General features: G+C 33.2%; 1 protein-coding gene across 8 annotated transcripts in view; it reads left to right on the top strand.

Annotated features, from left to right (window-relative positions):
- The window catches only part of SSBP2 (single stranded DNA binding protein 2), a 302,125-nt gene that overhangs the window by 256,552 nt on the left and 31,708 nt on the right, over positions 1-13,865 (top strand). For all 8 annotated transcript variants that reach the window (XM_060143228.1, XM_060143232.1, XM_060143226.1 and 5 more), the window contains 2 exons: positions 6,235-6,302; positions 9,904-9,952. In XM_060143228.1, coding sequence (XP_059999211.1) covers positions 6,235-6,302; positions 9,904-9,952 — 117 coding nt within the window. The remainder of the gene's footprint in view (positions 1-6,234; positions 6,303-9,903; positions 9,953-13,865) is intronic.

Genomic DNA, 13,865 nt, shown 5'->3' with positions numbered 1-13,865 from the left:
GGTTAAAAGAATGAATTGATTTACTTTCTTTATTCTTTCCAAGAACAGACTTTATAAGTGATAATTTTAGGAGCTTGTTTCATGTATCTGCTTTAAAAATGTTAAGTATTTTGTTGTGTACCCAAAGGAGTCAGAGAATTAAGAATCTAACACCCATTGGTCTTAAGCTTTTTTCAGCTTAAGACCAATGTAGTGAAGAGGGATAGTAGTTATCTATTGGAATAACTGAATTCCTAGAAGAAATATATATAATTTGATTCTCAGGTAAATGTGACTTAGACCAAGGAGTTACTGCCAACATGTAATAATATACAGTTGACCCTTGAATAACATGGGAGTTAGGGGTACCAAACCACTGTGCAGTCGAAAATCCAGGTATAACTTTTGACTCCCTAAAACTTAACTAATAGCCTACTGTTAACTGGAAGCCTTACCAATAACATACGTAGTCAATTAACACATGTTTTATATATTGTTTGTATTATATACTGTATTCTTACAATAAGGTAAGCTAGAGAAAAGAAAATGTTATTACAGAACTCAAGAAAATACATTTACTGTACTGCACTATATTTTTCGATACCATAAGTTTATATCATCTGTTTATAAGATGAATCATCTTTCAGCATCTTCATCAATGTTGTCTTAAATGATACAAAACACTGTAGATATTATATATATTTCTAACACGGGACATCAAAAATGAAAAGATCATGTGAAAAAAATTCCTATTTATTTACAGGTATAACAATTCATGCATTGATAACAAAGAAGCAGCAATATGATAGCTTTATGGTAAACTAGCGTAATAATCAATGATTGCTTCATCATAGCCTATCCTATACACTAATGAATGAATCATTATAACATTTTTAAGGCATACAGTATTACAGTCATATTCACAATACAGTATTGTGAACATTGTTACATTTTTTTAAACCACTTACATGTGATGATAGGCTGATACATAGTTTCTCCTGTTGGGGTTGGTGGCAGGGGGAAGAGGGAGAGAGAGAGAGAGAGGCACATACTGTATAGTAATGTAGTTCTTTGAAAGCAAAATTATAAAACAGTAAGAAAACACATTATTAATTTTATATTACATACCACTCCCCTTATGCTTATATAAGGATGGACTTATGTCTACATGTATTTTATGCGTTCATGACATACCTTTGTCTTAATTTTTTAGATATTTCTAGGCTATGTGGTTCATCTGCAAGTTTTTTCAAATTGTCACAAATCTACAAAAAATTTTCCAATAGTGTATTTATTGAAAAAAATCCACGTATAAGTGGACTGGAACAATTCAAACCCATGTTGTTCAAGGGTCAACTGTATATATAATCTGTATTGGGACATGAAGCACAAATTTTTCAGAGATACCATATTACATGATAAGAAAAAGTGTTATGTAAATATTTGTGGGATCTTCAAAGTCATAAAAAACCCATTTCTTTTATTTAGGCTCAGTTATTTTCTATGTATTTTCTTAAGATCTTATAAAACCCTAATTTAGATATTTAAATTATTTTTTCCTATTTCTACTCATGTTAAGGATGATGATTTTTATGACCAACCATCATTAATCTATTAATGGCAGTTAGAATTTATAAGATCTGTAGGATATTTCACTGAATTAATATACTTTTAGTCTTTAATGAGCTAAGCCAACCAGTTTAGCTATATACAACTTGAAGGATTTTTTTCCTCAAAAGATTTTCATAACAGATGCATTTTAAATATACATCAAAAGTTGATGCCTGTAATTTATTCTTCATTCAGTTCTCTTACTTTTCAGCTAGCTGCTCTTTGAGTTTTTGTCATTCCAGACCAATATTTTCAATACTTTTAAAAATTAGAGTCTGATTTGAGTCAGTTTTGCAGTGTTTGAAAGATGAACCAATGCTCACCTAAGCTGTATGAATACTTAGATCTCATTTGAAAATGCAGAAGTAAAAAGCATATTGGTCTTTATATTTTATAAATATCTAGCCAAATATGTATGTGTTTTGTGTTATAAGTAAATTATGACAGAAAGTAAGAAAACATTTCTGGGGACTAATTGCTTATTGAAGAGTTTAACTAAGTTTATCATATAAGTATGAATTCTTTTCATTTTCACACCCAAAGAGAGTAGTTTATTTCTTCCATTTGGATTAATATCATTGCTATCTATTTCTTTATAATTTGGAGGAAGTAAAGTGTTTTGGTGTGAATTTACCTCAGAAACCAGAAATACCTACAACAACTTTTAAAATCACAGTATATAAGTATAAGAGGTTAAAGTAAATTATTTATAAATATCATGTACTTAAATGAAAATAGGAATCATATTCATATGAATGGTATAATAGGTAAAAAGTGAAGTAAAATTATTTGAATTCAGGGATTCTTGTAAGGTATTTACTCATAACACCTGGTATATGTAACATATGGATTTGAACTGTGAGCTTTATAATAAAAGTTAGCTGTGTTTCTTAAAAGATAATAGAAAAACAACTCTCATGACAGATATTTAATCCTATGGATGCTACTCAAGAACAGAATGTGTCTGCTTTTTTTGTATCCGAATTATAGAAACAGTCTCTTGAATATTGTTTCTAGCTTTATGCAAAATAAAATACATACCTCCTTTGTATCATAGATATGAGATACATAGATATTATGTATCATAATATCATAGATATTATTTCCACTATTTTTTCAGCTTAGGACCAATGTGGTGAAGAGGGACAGCAGTTATCTATTGGAATAATTGAATTCCTAGAAGAAATATATATAATTTGATTCTCAGACAATGCTGATGTAGGCAAAGTGCACACCTAGAACATAGTAAATATGTGATTAAAACCTACTGCATGGATGAAGAAATAAAACTTTGCTCCAAATGCTGGCATATTTCTTCCACCCCTTAATCTATTTTAAATCTACGTTCAGTAGTAATACACGATTTTTAGATTGATATCAGTATCCTTTCAATAGAAAAGCAGAATTATCCGCTTAATCAAGAAAAATGTCTTCCCTAATGCCATATTTGAAGTAATTTTTCTACTTGGCTTTTATAATAAGGTATACTTAGCTTGTCTGTGTTCTTAGGCTCAGCAGGTACCATATGATTAACAGAAAAATTCAACAAGACTGTCCAACTAGTTCTAATTCCTCTAGAAATCTGAAGGATAAATGAGTTATATACAAGTAGGAACATATCATGATTTCCAAATCAAATACTTGGGGTGGAGAAATAGTGAGATGGAAATATATGATAGGCTCTCATGTAAAGAGAGAGTAAACTAATCCTGTATTTTCAAATCTAAGATGGGAAGTGGAATTTAGCTCAGTATGGGGAAGAACTTGCTAGAAATTACACTGCCCAATCATGGAAAAACTCTTTATAAACTTTCCAAGCAGAGTCTGAACAGCCCTTTTGTCAGGAGCGTTGCATTGGGAGAGAGATTAAACCAGATGGAATTGTATAGTTGCCATCAGCTTTAAAATTCAGTGATTCGAAATTAGCTCTTCACATTCTGCCTTTGTTACCAGTTAGAAAGCTAGCTGTTATTCTATCTTATCTTCCTGTTCTCTATATGCTTCAGATTCTTCACAAAATGAAAATATTTTGTACGTCTATCAAAATATGTGTTGGATAATTTCTTACTCATTTCCTATGACACTTATGCACTGTCATACTTGAGCACTGGATGCACAAAGATGAGTAATACAGACTCTACCTTCAGGTACTTATTCTTTAGCAGGAGATTCAGATACATAAAGAAAAACTATTAGGCAGTAGGAAAAAAGTCAAGAAAAGAAATACGTGTACTCTGTCAGGGAGTCACTATGTCACAAGCATGTTAGGGTTGAGGGCTCAAGGGAAAATGAGAAGACTCATTTAAGTCAGTCCCTTATTAACAGTGATAAGAGTTAACAGCTACAGTTTTTGAGCACCAGGTATCATGCTTTTAATGCACCAAGCACTTTAATATGTGTTTTGTATGATTTCATTTTTCCTCCAACAAGCTTATAAGAGAGATGATATTTTCACTTTACAGATAAGGAAATAAAGGTTGAGCAGATCATTGGGAGAATCATTGGCCCACAATCACACATACAGAAAGAGGAGCAGAGGAAATAGGGCAGGGGCAAGAGAGATTCAAACCAGTATCTTTCCATGTCCAGAGCTAGAAGGAAAACTAACATTTTCCTTGATAAAACACAGACCACCTAAGATCAAAAATGAGGAGCAACCTTTTGTGTGAAGAATTTCTATTTTACTCTACCATTCAGATTTCGTTCCCAGTGACTAACTTTCTTCTCAGAGACTCCTTGGTAATACTGCTGCTGTCACACCCATGCTTGTTCCAGAGGTTAAGAGAAATAGCTATCTCTTTAACCAGTGACTCAAGTGTGGACAGACACCATTCTCTTATCCCATAGCATACACAATTGAGATGTTTAAATAAGATTTCTTGAAATTAAAAGTAAATAAAAAATGAGAAGAGCATGTAATTAGGTAATTTATTTACAAACTGGGGCTTACTCTCTGGAGTTAACAGACCTTCTCTCATTGAATATTTCCTTGTCATCTTAGCACCTACTACACAGAAGGCCATAGCAGATGAGTTATCATGAGTGTAAAAGCGTACTGCACGTTTCTGAACCACAAGAAATTCAGCAGTCTGGAGGGTATAGTTGGGAGTAGGGGAAGAAGGTAAATATTATAGGAAATGGGGGCAGGAAATATAGGCTAGAGCTGATCTGTGAATAACACCATAGACCCATGCTGAAGTACAGACTTTATTTGATAGGCAGTGTGGGGCATCATGGCTTTTAAGTGACATAAATAGGACTGAGTTTAAGAAGCACAGTTCTGGAGGCATTATGGAGAATAGATGGGGAAGGGGAGAGGCTAAGTCAGAGAGACCAACTAAGACAGTACAGTAGTCTCGGTAAATGACAGAGATGAGTGATACGAAGGAGGGCAGTATTTCAAGAGCTATTTTACAGGTAGAATCAATAGACTTTGGTAACTTGACTGGATATGGAAATTGAAATAAAAGGAAGAAATATCAAGCTCTCAGAGGTTCTTAGCCTGGACTGCTGCATAGAAGGTGACGCCACAGAACTGATTGAGGAAGGCAATATAAAGAACACAGCTGTGAGAAGATAAAATTGAGGTTACCTTTAGGTATGTTGAGTGTGAAATGGTATCCAGATAGAAACAGCTGATATGAAGTTCAACATATGAGTTATCTAAGAGCTTAGGAGAGACATCGTGACAAAATAGATTTGAAATTCCTAACATATAAATAATTGTTGAACTAATGGTAGCAGGTAAGAGTACCCATAAATGTGTATTTATTTAAAAGAATGCTGTGGCTAGAACTTGGGGAAAAGCAACATTTTTAAGAGTTAGCAAAACAAAAGGAGCCAGCAAAGGAGATTGAAGGAGAGTGATCAGAAATGTTGGAGGAATAGGTGGTGTCAGAAAACCGAGCACGAAAGTAGTTGATGATGTCAAAATATATTAATATGATAATGTTAAAAGTAGTCTTTTGGCCCTTGTGGAAACTAAACTAAGCTAAGCTGATATGCATGTTAAAACATTAAAATGTTTTTATCCCTTGAATGCACATAATAGATATTGACAGAAGCCTGTTGAGTCATATAATTCACGCATACATATTTGAAGTATACTTTAGTGTTCATATATTTTTGTGTATCTGTATATTTGTACATTTCTCTCTTGGATATATTATTTTGTGAACAGAAGTTTGTATTCCACTTTCTTATGCTGGATTCACCTATTTGTTTTCAGACTTTATGTAATTTTTCTGAGTCAGACAATTTCAAACATGTTGACTAAGTCCTTTCTTTAAAAACAGAGTCTGGGATTTATGAAATGTTTTGTTTGAAAAAGTTCACTGTTGTACAGATATCAGGAAATTAATAAAGATATGTTGAATATTATAATTGCAACTATACCTTAATCACTTAACATGCTCCAATGATTGTACATATTCATGTAGTTTTATTTAAAAGGCACAAACCAAAGTAATTGTTAAAATAGAAGCAAAAGTACAAGAGTGGACCCTTCTGAGAATGAATTGCACAGGCCTTATCCCATCAGGAGTTATGTAGGGAAATCATTAACCTGCTCTCCTTTCTTTCCCCCCTCCTCTTTGGTTTTGTTTTTTTGTTTTGTGGTAGTCTGACCCTTGGTTATCATTACAGAACTATGGAGGTGCAATGAGACCCCCACTGAATGCTTTAGGTGGCCCTGGAATGCCTGGAATGAACATGTAAGCAAAATGCTATATTATCCTGTAAAGTGTTCTCTTTTCTGTCTTCTAAAGTCACACCAATTTGTAACACAATTTAAGCTCAATTTCTGTGTAGTATAAAATGAAACTGTAGTATAAATGGACTGAACATGAGCTGTAGCATTTGCTTCATTTTCACAACATATTCTCCATGTTTTTCTTCCTTCCCTTGCAACCCTTAATTTTTTTCCATTTTCAAATGCCACAAATGCCAACTTTTAGCCTGATTTTCATGTTTATCATAAAAATGAGTCTTTTATAAATAAGCACATAATATTTATGTAGTCCATACAAAAGTATGAAGAGATGATGACGCCAGGACCATGACTTGACTTTACAGAAGTAGATGATGGAATATCGTTCATTTTAACACATATAGCGTGATTCCTATGAGTTTTAAATTCTTATAAATATATATATATATGTCTTTACTTTTGCTTTGTTGGGACCATTGTTAACCCAGGAAGAAGTCTCTCTGGTAGTTTCTTCTTTATTAAAGAACTTTCCATAGTATACTTTCTTTTGAAAATTCAAAATATACTTAGGGAGTAAACTAACAGTTTTTTTTGTTTTTTGTACTGAAAGGGCCTTTCAAGCCCAAAGAGAGTAGTTGCTTCTATCAGCCAATATAATGCAATTTGTTAAGGAATTTTTATTTATTTTTCATTATCTTACTAGCCCTCAAAGTTCCATATACACCCAGAACTTGTGAATGACTTTCATTAATTGATTAGAGGATCCAATTCCATGATGTAGCCTAAAGAAAATTTATCAGAAATAATGAAACAGCTCTATATAGGGTTCTGGGTAGTCTCCTCTAATATATTTCCCATTAGTCCATGTTTTGGTTACCTACCTATCAAATTAAACAACCCTACCATCATTTAATAGCATTGAATATATACTGAGGTGAGCTCTTTTGATGTACATAGGGATTTGTTTAAGTTTCTGGAACCATTTTCATGGAAAGCAGTTTTGCCTAAAATAGAAAATAGGTTAATAGGTGGATACCAGCCAGGCTCAAAACTAACAGAACAAGGGGAAAAAGTAGGTCAAATTTTCCTATCATGTCTTCTTACTTTTAAAGTAAAAATGGATAGACATAAAGTCTGACTTTTCTTAAATTCCTCAAAGGTTTAGGCTTATTAATGGTTTCTACAAAAAGGAGTGATATCTTGTGCTTACATCAAAAGCTGAAACTCTTAACAATAGGATTTAGATACATATAAAATTTACCTACCTAAGATTCTGACTTTAAAATAGAATGCCTTTTAAAGAATAATTTTGAATACTATGTATAGAGGTAAGGAGTATACATTTTGAATGCTATGATCAACCCAAAATTCTCTTTAAATGTTAAGAATGTATCTAATATCATTTTGTAGTGATGTGGTTGACTTTAGATCAACACAGTTTTGCTAGTATAGAGGAAAGTTATTCTCATATGACTATTAAGAGACTCAAATAGCTTAACATTGTCTCATTCCTTTCTCACATACATTTAAACAGATACATAAGGGTACATTTAATTCCCTAGACTATGGAGACTAAAAGTATGGCTGAAAATGTCAAATGATTATTTTTGTTCATATTTGGGTTTCTCATTTAAATATACCCAGATATTTTAAAATATTTTTATTACATAATATTTTACTATTTATATAATATCTGTTTTTTAAAGAGCCTTTAAGCTTTACAGACTCAAATTTCCATTATTTGTTACTGTTGACTGTTATTTGGAGTCTTATACCATTTTCAGTTTTCTATAAATTAGGATTCAAGGACAATGAAATCACAAATATTTCCCTCTAACAGGGAAAGTTCTGAAGTATGGAAGGTCCAACCAGAGAGACTTATTCTCTTATTGATATTGGCCCCAAGAAAGCAAAAGTGAATTTAACAATAAAACATATTATTGTCTCCATTGTACTCAATAAATTTTATTGAAATTCACTTCATAATTTATTATTGTTAAAACAAACTAAATCTTACTATATTATGGCAAGTAAGTATTTCTAACTGGAATTATGGCTCCTTCATGTCACTGTTTTACATGTTTAGCACATTAATTTAACATTAAACAAATTTTTAACTAACAAAATTATTTTATATTTAATATCTCTTATTCATACAGCCCTTGTTTAAACATAATATTTCAAAATATGAGATTGTCTGCATGTTGTTGCATACAAATTTTTCCCATGATTTGGATATATAGTATATTTTTATGTTGTTTTAAGATAAATATTTTCCAGTTTCTTTACTGTGTTTTATTTAACATCAAACAAGTCAAGTGTTTTACTTGATCAGCGTATATCCTATGCTTTACCTCAGTTTCTGTCCATTAAGACACTGAATCCTCTATGTAAAATCACCTTTCCAAAGTGTTCCAGTAACTAATTGTAAAGTCCTCATCATTATCGTAGAGAGGAACTATTTCCAGAGACAATACACGTGCCCCTCACCTTCTCCCTATGCATGATACTTTGACCAAGTCCGTTCTGGTCAAAAGGGGACTTGCACTTGGGCATCCTAATAGAGCCTAAGGACACTAGGCTCTATTTTTCATGCCCTTCCCTGCTGTTTACATTCCTGGGGAACCCCAAAATAATACCCAGAACAGTTCTAAATATTCCAAGCAAACATGGGTAATATAGCTAACTTGGATAGCCTCTATCTAGCATTTAGAACTTTAGGTTTAAGGTCCCTAGAATAAGAATCAGGGGACTTTTTTTAAATTAAAAAATGTCACAGTGTTTTCATTGAGATTAGAGGGAAAAGGGGAATTTTGAGTGACTCTAATTAGAGAAGACCTGCTGACAGTAGTCTACTTTTTATCAGGCAGTATATATTCAGGTACACTTAATACTAAAAAGCAAACGGACAAGAGATGTTTTTAATTTAATTAGGCATTAATTTTGTTTTAAAAGCTTTATGTCCTTTTAAGCTATAGAATAGGGAACATTCTCCCTCGCTCTAACATGAAGTAATATATTGACATACATTAGCATAAATTACCTCCTATTTTTCCACAAGATTTACCCTGGCCACTATCTTGAACTACAATTATGAAAACAAGAAATGTGTTTCCCTTGTTTAATAGTAACCAAATCATCACTAGCACCGAAAGATAGATTGATATATAGATGTATAAAGTAACATGATATTCTATGCAATTTTTTGAAGAGGAGGCAAATTTAGATACCTACTATGTACATTTATTCATTTGTAGCTTAAGAGCAATCATTTTATGTATAATGATATTTCACAAATAATTTCATTTTCATTTTGAATGATACATGCAGCACTTATTATTGTCACAATTATCTTTTATATTTATCTCATAATTAGTGATGAAGCTGTTTAAAACAGCTGTAAAACAGTGAAAGCTGTTTGGGGGAATGATAAAATTTTTGGATTTCAGAAATAAAAAAGCTGTGAAAATATAAAGAGTAATTTCAGTGCTGGATTAGAACTGCATGGTAACTGAATTATAAATGTTTGTATTTTATGATGTTATTGCTTACTGTGAAACATTCAGAGCATCAGTTAAAATTTCATTTGTCATTTTGTCTTACAGGGGTCCTGGTGGTGGTAGACCTTGGCCAAACCCAACAAATGCCAACTCAGTGAGTATATGTATTTTTTTTCATTTTCTTTGCACTTTGTAGCATTTAACAACAAAAATCTGTTGCTTTTGAAAGCCCTGCAATTGGTTATATTAACCTTTTTTTTAAGAAATAATTCAAAAAATAAATTTTTATATGTTTTTAGAAAAATATGTATAACTTTTGAAATTATGTGATTTTTTTCACATCAAGGTCTAATGTAAACATGCATTCTATGTAGATTACCAGGCCCTCAAAAATAGAGGAGTAGTGTGATTTAAGGATACTCTACGGTAGCCTACATTTATCGTAAAATTTATCATATAATGAATTCACCTTCTAAAATAACTATAATAATTACTAAGTTGCCAAATAAAATCAATCTCAGTTATTATTATTATATTTGCTGTTCTGGTTATACCTATTTGCTCTCTCGCTGCCCCAAGAAGGAAGTACACATTTACCTTGTGCCTGTGGGCTAAACTGCCATCCTTACACTTGTATCTATGTATCTGACATCATGGGAATTTTCCTTACAAGTTTTGTGGCCATGATTTGACTGCGTAAATATTTTTGTCTCTTATTAATGTCACAAATATAGGCACAGGTTAAAAATTAAGCTTTCAATCTTAAAATTAATATCGATTTAAATTTAATGATCCTGGAGATTTTTTTCTTGACTTTTGAAACCTTGAGTTCTTCAATCTGCAAGAGAGCTCTGCTCTGTACATTTGTGTAGTATGTGCACTGCACAAAGATGCCTGAGTCTAGGGAGTCAAAAGGAGGCTGAAATATAGCTGTTTTCCACTTGTGAAGTCTATGGATTCTGCCCAGAAGGGATGCCTTTTGCTAATATGCAGAGGTACCTTCACTGACTAGCAGTGGCCTTAATGCTAAATAAACATGAAACTGATTCAATGTTTAATGTTAATTTAAACTTAAAGAAAATTTAAAGTGAGGTGTGGGTGGTATAGAAAGAATCATCCTAAATCCATTGCTATTCTAAAGCAGAAATCACTTTCTTCTCAATTAAGTAACTGTCATATTTTTAGAGAAAACATTTACTTTATATTATCTGCCTATCTCTTAGTTTCAATAGCTATTACAGTTGCTAATTAAATAATATTGTTTGGGGTGGAGAGAGTGATGTTGCTGCTTCCGTTTGGGTCTTCAGTTCACTATTTAAGTTCAACAAATCTTCTAAGATACCATTTTACCTGATTATGTTGTAATATGACTATCTTTTCTCCTCCAAATTTCTTTTAGTCTGCTTATATGCTTTTGACTAGTTCACATTTCTATTTGCCTCTTGTTACATATGCCTTTCAGATTTCAAGATTTCACTTTTAAAAGGCATCTAACTAGCAGCTCAAGATACTTTCTTTGAACTCCCCATTAAAATACCTATAAAGGTGCAGAAAAACAATTTTTTAATAACAGTGAAAACTCTGCAAATCTTCTTATTGTCAGAATCTGGAAAGAATTTCTGTTATCTACATGTCTGATGAAACTGGGTTAAAAAGCACAATCGACGACCCACCTTAGCTAGTAAGCCTTCCTGCCTAGAAGCAAGAGGACCCTCTCTCCTTCCTCATTGCCAGCTCAGCCAGCCATCCCCTCCACTGCCCACCTCCTGCAGGACCTCCTTTTGTACGCTTATCTGGAGATAGTATCCTCCAAAAGCTTCCTCCACCGAGGAAGGTGGGCAGGATATGATACTAAAGGTGGTGCATTGCGCCTAGCGGGTATGTTATCCAAGTGAAGAGTATTAGGTAGAGGCAGAGATGAGGAGAGAGTTATGCTTTCTGATCATTTTTAGTTTTTAGATACCTAAACAACTCTTGGGGATTTCACAGAGCCGAGCACGTGGATAGGAGAATGTACTGTATCAGGGCGGCAGCTCTGCATTATTTTAGACCCTGAGAAACACTAGGCGTTAGGGAAGGAGCTGTGCATATCAAACTACTGAACAACCGCTGTGAAATGGGCATTTGGCCAGCACACATGTAGGCACGTAATCAAGTTGAAAGCAGTCCCTTCTGTTAATATATACCACATATGGGTACACTTCCCCCCAAAGAATTTGAATAGGGAAAAGTTGTGAAGGAACACCTATACTTTTCTCTTTGGAAAAAGAAAGGAGCGTCATCCTGAGCACAGAAAAGAAAAGCATTCCTCTGAATATGACAGATTATGAGAAGAAAAAAACCAAAGACAACTGATGACTTTCTAGCAAAAACATAAGGCTTACACGAAGCAAAGCAAAAGTATTAAAGAGAGATTCTTTTCCCCTAAACACCATTGATTATGTTGTAGTGACAATTTATCTGTATTATTTTGAATTCCAAGTTCTTTGGACTTGTTGTCCATGTTTAAAATTACAAATACTTTTCATTTGGTATCAATACAGTAAGCCTCTGGCTCCTCAGAGCAGCACATTAAAGTGGCTGGCTGTTTTGTTTTTGTTGTTTCCAAATATGTTTTATATACTTTTTTTTCTTTTAAATACTTTGTGTTTCCTAAAAACAAAGACATCTTTCATAACCATAGTATAAGGATCAAAATTTAAAAATTAATATTGATGTAATCCATTTTCTAAGCTGTACACCTTATTTTGATTTCACCAGTTGCCCCAACAATATCCTTTGTAACAAAAGAAAATCCCAGTTCACTTGCTGCACTCATCTGGCATGTCTCTTTGTCTCCTTTAACCTGGAACAGGTCCCTTAACTTTTGTCTTTTGTAAACTTGGAGTTTTGTTGACTGCAAGCCAGTTATTTTGTAGAATGTCCCATAAGTTGGTCTTGGCTGATGGTTCCTCATGATTAGATTCATGTTATATATATTTGGCAGGAATCCACAGAAGTAATTTTGTGATTTGCTCAGTGCATCATTTCAGGGGGCATAGGATGGTGATTTATCTATTACTTGTGATGTTAACTTTCATCACTTAGTTAGATGATGCTTGTTAGGTTTCTCCTAGCTTGTTAAATTACTATTTTTCCCTTTGTAATTTTCAACCTGTGAAGACATACTTTGACACTATCATAAAGATCCTACTTTAATCTGCTACTTTTAGTATCCATTGATGAATCTCGCCTGAATCGTTTTTTTGCTGTGTTGGTTGCCGAATGTCTGTTTTCTAATTCTGTCTTTCCTTCTCCACTTATTAGTTGACTTTCTACTATAAGAGATTTTCTTTCTTCTCCAATCATTCATGTAATCCAAGGTACTCGTGGATTCTTACCTTGTCCAATAGGTTTTTTTAATACTAAAATCATTTCAGATTTGTCCAGTTAAAACCCTTTCAGGTTGGATCATTTGTCCTTTTGACATGACCCCATTATTCTTTGAGCATTTTGAAGCTCATATTTTCCCAGTCTTAGCCTTGGAAACAGCCATTTTTTAAGGGTCCCTGGTTCCTTTTAGTGGAGAGTGGTATTTAGAACCCATTGGAGTAATCTAGCTTCTAACCCTCTCAACCAACAGAACTAGGATACAGATGTATGTATATACACACACCCACACACATCTATATCTTTCTGTATCTCTACATATTAAAACCATGAGTGCACACTGCAGCACTATTTATAATAGCCAAGACATGGAAGCAACCTAAATTTCCATCAACAGATGAATAGATAAAAGAAGATGTGGTACATATATACAATGGAGTATTACTCAGCCATAAAAAAGAATGAAATAATGCCATTTGCAGCAACATGGATGGACCTAGAGATTATCATACTAAGTGAAGTAAGTCAGACAAAGACAAATATCATATGATATAACTCATATGTGGAATCTGATTTTTAAAAAATAATACAAATGAACTTATTTACAAACAGAAACAGACTCACAGATATCGAAAACAAACTTATGGTTACCAAAGGGGAAACGTGGAGGGGAGGGATAAATCAGGAGTTTGGGATTA

The sequence above is a fragment of the Lagenorhynchus albirostris genome, chromosome 3 (genome assembly GCF_949774975.1).
Source record: "Lagenorhynchus albirostris chromosome 3, mLagAlb1.1, whole genome shotgun sequence".
NCBI classification, from domain to species: domain Eukaryota; kingdom Metazoa; phylum Chordata; class Mammalia; order Artiodactyla; family Delphinidae; genus Lagenorhynchus; species Lagenorhynchus albirostris.
Note: the sequence above shows the minus strand (reverse complement) of the source record. Positions and strands in the feature narration are given on the sequence as shown.